Raw genomic sequence first — 5,147 nt, forward strand, 5'->3', positions numbered from 1 at the left:
TTGAACGTCGGAGAATCTTGACCAATCGAAAACCCAACACCTCATTTCGGGCTGGTTTTGGTCACAGATCATGAATCTAATAACAGAAAATCCGGTAGAAGGCCAAAACTAGCAGCAACTTGCAGAGGTTCAGCTAACAAGGAAAATTATGTAATATGCACAAGCTTCATAATAGAAACTTAACAGAATTTCTTGCAGAAGTAACTTCTTTTAGAACAAAAATAAAGAGTTTAATTTGCAAACTTAATTAAATAGAAAATTAGTATCTATCTCCATTATGATGCACCTTCTTGACTTGCCTGTTCACTGTGTGCAACCATCCAATTCCTTTAATGGCTTTGGAAATATTCCTAACAACATTAGGCCTTCCTATTCCCAGATTCATCTTCCCTGCAGAGAATTTGAGAGCTTGTAAGCAACACAATTTCCCATCAATTTCTTCCTCGTTTTCATTTTCTTGGACATCAATTACACTTTTCTTGTTCTTGCTCTTGATATTTATCTTCTTTTTCGCGTCGTTTTTGAGCTTTGATTTGTCTGAATCCATCTCATAGGTCTCCCACAAAGAGTCCATCCCTTCACTTCCATCTACATTGCGTCTCTCTTCAAATAACTTGCACGCCAATGTCCTCTTCCACTCTTTCTCCTTTCTCATTGACCCATAACTCCCGAGGTTTTGAGATGAAAATTTCTCGGAACTTTTGATTTTCCAAGTGTGCTCTTCACCATTATCAGTTGCCTTGGATCCATTTCTCGTCAAAGAAATCTCTGTTTCCATATCGACAAATTCCTCGGCTTTCGTGCCAGATGTCGGGTCAACTTTCTTGCCTTCTAGCACTATTTTTTTTTCCTCTACTTTTTCATCCAAATCCGTACGAACTGAATTTTCTTCTAAATTACCTATCAAAGCCTCAGATTTGCTGATACTGCTGGAATCTTCGTGGTTAGAATTCACTTCTGATTTTTCATCCAAGAGGATTCCTTTCACCTCGAATTCTGACTCCCCAAACACGATTTTATACACTTCAAGATCCTCCATGCACTGAAATTCTTCATGTTCATCATCATCTTTAGAAGAAGATTGATCAATAGCAAATTTTTTGTAAAAACTGGGAATCAGGGTGAGGAGAGAGAGAAAAAGAAGAAAAGTTGTGATGAAGAGAGGAGATAGAAAAGAAATGAGTTTCAGAAGGTAAGGAGATAAGAAAATTAAGTATGAGAAATATAGAGGATGAGAGTAAATGAAGGAACCAAATGAGATCATTAAGTCAGAGATGAGAAAACTAGAAAAATGGGTCTTCAATGTGCTTGAAAAACACAACTCAGACATTTTTTCTAGAGAGCGACAGAAGAATTGAAAAATGGAAGATTGTGAAGAAATGGGGAAGAAGAGGATGGATTCTTGTTATGGAAAACAGGAGAGATATGAGTGAGTCTGGGAGTGATAGCGGCGTGAATAAAGGGAGGAAAAACTTTATTGAAGGTCACCCCACTTAAAGGTTTATTTCTATTGATCACTTGACTTTAATTTATTTTGTTTTGATCACCTAAACTACACTTTTATTAGTTTGAATATTCCATAAGTAACCATAACCAAATCCAACTTCGGATACTTTCAAGGCCCTATCCAACTCATCTAGAAAATAATTGAATAAGACAACAATGAAAAAAGTCATTGATAACACATCCTTGATTTTGGCAAAAACGCCTTGATCACCTTAAGAAACAAGTGCTCGATGTATCATCTAAGAATAAACAAGTCTTTCGTAGTCCGAGCAAGCTACTTTGAAGTGGCTAATGTTATGCATAAGTTGAGGCTAAGTCTGAATAAGATGACAGTGAAAAAAGTCATTGATGACACGTCCTTGATTTTGGCAAAAAGGCCTTCATCACCTTAAGAAACAAGTGCTTGATGTATCATCTAAGAATAAACAAGTCTTTGGCAGTCCGAACAAGCTCCTCTCATGTGGCTAATGTTATGCGTAAGTTGAGGCTAAGTCATGCCAATAACAAAAAAGCTCATATTTTCTTAGAAGCAACAAAAATTCATTCTAGTCATTTAATAACTTAAATCCATCTTCATGCTATCTTTTTTTCATTTGGGCAGACTAATTGTCGAGTTAGTGTCAAATAAGTGTCATATTGTGCATTTCATTAGCGATGTCATTGTGGAACTAGTCACGATTTTGGTCTTTATTACTTCTAGAATGGCTCAATTGAAATAAAAGCATTATTAGATGATTAAATTTTGGAAAAAATAAAAATTACATGACTAATATAAAACAAACTTGTAAGTTGAATGACCTTCTTTGAAATTTTGCTAATAAAGGGATGAGAATAATGGGGAGAGAGAGGGAAGACTAACAAACGATGTTGTCTGCAGGAGAACTTTTTCTCCTTCCAACTACTCTAATTTGTCCTTTTAACCACACAAGTAAATTGTGGAAAAAGTCTACATTGTCATTATTTTGGATTGTGCATCGATACAGATAGATATATTTGACGGGTAAGTTTGCAATTTGTAAGGATTTTAATAGTAATGGCGGGAGAAAAAGAAGAATGTACATGTATAGAAGTAGAAGTTTTGCATTACAAGTCTAGTTGAGATAGAGATGTCAAAATGAACTAGCTTGATTCTTTTTTATTGAAGTTAGGATTATCTCACGTTTAAGACTTTTCATCGACTAGTCTGTCCACTTTGACACTACTAAATTTATAATCATGTGGTAACTAAATTTTATAAGATTATCCATACTTGAAAAGTTGATTTATATATTGAGCGAATTTATATTGAATTTAGTGTGAATTTATCAATTTAAATAAAACCCAGACTTTGTGATAGTTGGAGTAAAAATAGAAGATTTCGGACCTAAATTGAGTTGGTTCGGAGAAATTAAAAACTAACAAAATTGCACGAGATTCATACGAAATATTAAGGGAGTAATTAGAAGAAATTCACAAATTTTGGGATGAAATTCAACTATATGGAAAGTTTGAGACTGATTTTCACACTATTGGGACATAGGGAAGATCAATCTTGGATGATTATGGAGGTTCGGGGACCAACATTATTGCTTTTAAAAGTTGTGAGATCAATGTTAAAGATTGGATTAAACAAAAAAAACAAAAAAAAAAACAACAACAACAACCGAAATCTAAGAAGTTGATGGTTAGAAGAGAGACTGTAGTTTGTAAATCACGGTCTGTCCACGGTCCACGATCAGCCCAATGTGAAGGATGTGACTATGGTGTTCAATTTTGGATTATTTTTGTCATTTTTGGGCATGACTTTAAAGGCGGTTCAAGTGCTATAAAAACACATCTAGGTTAAATAGAATGGTTCCAAACATAAGATGACGAGGGGAAAAAAAGAATAAAGAAAGAAGAAGCTGGGATTTCATGATCTTGACATGAAATTGCGGATTTTTGGTGCAAGAAATTCATATTTTTCTCGTTTTTCATTTAAACTCGTTGATGTATTTGAAATCATTTTTGTGTCTTTCTTCCATTATGTTGTGTAACTAAACCATTAGTTGTGGTGAACGATTTGAATTTGAACATTAATTTTAATAATTTTATTTTGAGTGCTTTTGATTGTTAATATTTACTATAGAAAATGTCATTTTTCACCAAAATTCTTACTTTTATGTTGTTTGATTGATACTTTTTTCCAAATAAAATAATTTCCTACTTTTGATCACTTGGCAATATTTTCCTCTTAAAAACAAGGAAAATATTTTCTTTAAGGTGAGCATTTTTTTTTCCCAAATAATTAGCTATCTCTTTCTCTCTCATCCCCCCCCCCATCTACCTATCAATAAAAAATTGACAAGCACAATATTTTCTAGGTTGAAAATAAAATCAATCAAACATATTTAATTGACAATTTAAATGCAAATGATTTCTAGACAATTTAATTGTTTAGAATTTATTTTCTTTTTACGTAAATTTCATGCTCATAATCAAACACGCCGTTTGATTTTATTATTATTTTTAAACGTTTATCCATTCATTTTAGTTCTACTCTTTATGCTTGAAAATAATTTACCATTATTTCATTTATTTGTGAATAGTAAAAAGTTGGGATGCGAATTATTTGCTTAGATCACATAGTAAAAATTAGAATTTGTTATACTTAATAGAATTCTTTTGTGATTGAATAATCTTAATTAGGTCCAGATTTATAATATAGCAAGTTGAGTTAAAGAAGTGGGATTGATTTAAACTCAAAAGAAGTAAATCAATTAATTTAGAAGAATTCAATTGGTATACATAATTGATTGTTGTTAGAATTTGATGATTAAGATTAAAAGGATAATTGTGGTAAACTCGCAAACCTTTACACTTTTCATACATAAGTAAAAATTAACAATTCTCTATTTGCACACATTTTAATTATTATAGTAGATTTATAAATTTTAGGATCATATTTAAAATTACTTTTAAATATTTCTACTCTAATAAAAGTTGGGTACAGTTGAACCAATAATCAAATAGATAATCCTTGTGTAAATCATAGTACAGACTCTCTAGATCTACTTTACTATTTGTTTAATTGACATCGTACGCTTGCAATTAACAACAACATCATGCTTTTCATTTTTATATTGAAAAACCTTTAAAAGAAATTCTCCGAGGGAAAATATATTCCAAAGCATGAGAGTTATATATGGTTAAGATGTTCTCAAAACATTTTGTACAATATTTTTGGTATATTAAAATTGGAACAAATTAAATAAATTAAAAAAGAAAGATCATTTTTATTGGTTATGTTCATTATAATCCTTCGAGTACTGGTATACATTAATACAAATATGCAATTTTGTTGCATTGTTAAGCATTAATTTGACTTGTAAACACCAAAATATAAATGAAAAAAATATGGATTAATAGCCGTGGGTGCAATTGCACCCACTGGGCCTTTCATTTTTTACATTTACAAAGTAGTCCACATAATTTTAAATACATAATTTTAACTCATAATTTTTACATAATTCTGTATCGCCCCACTAAATTATATTCTTGGGTCCGCCCCTCATTAATAGATTTGCAGAACATGCTTTTCTAAAATATGCACTTTAGGCATCCTATTCTCATCTACCACCTTTTTAGGATTAAGCAAATTATAGCTGGTCACTCAACTCCCT

General features: G+C 31.8%; 1 protein-coding gene across 1 annotated transcript; it reads right to left on the bottom strand.

Annotated features, from left to right (window-relative positions):
• Window positions 1–259: 259 nt before the first annotated feature.
• LOC111404536 lies at window positions 260–1,264 on the bottom strand. The gene has a single exon (XM_023033329.1). The coding sequence runs from the start codon at window positions 1,262–1,264 to the stop codon at window positions 260–262; it is 1,005 nt and encodes a 334-aa protein (XP_022889097.1).
• Between the last annotated feature and the right edge of the window lie 3,883 nt (window positions 1,265–5,147).

The sequence above is a fragment of the Olea europaea genome, chromosome 11 (assembly GCF_002742605.1).
Source record: "Olea europaea var. sylvestris chromosome 11, O_europaea_v1, whole genome shotgun sequence".
Taxonomy (NCBI): Eukaryota; Viridiplantae; Streptophyta; class Magnoliopsida; order Lamiales; family Oleaceae; genus Olea; species Olea europaea.

Coding starts and splice junctions, on each gene's coding strand:
- LOC111404536 (XM_023033329.1), bottom strand. CDS start 1,264: ATGATCTCATTTGGTTCCTTCATTTACTCTCATCCTCTATATTTCTCA.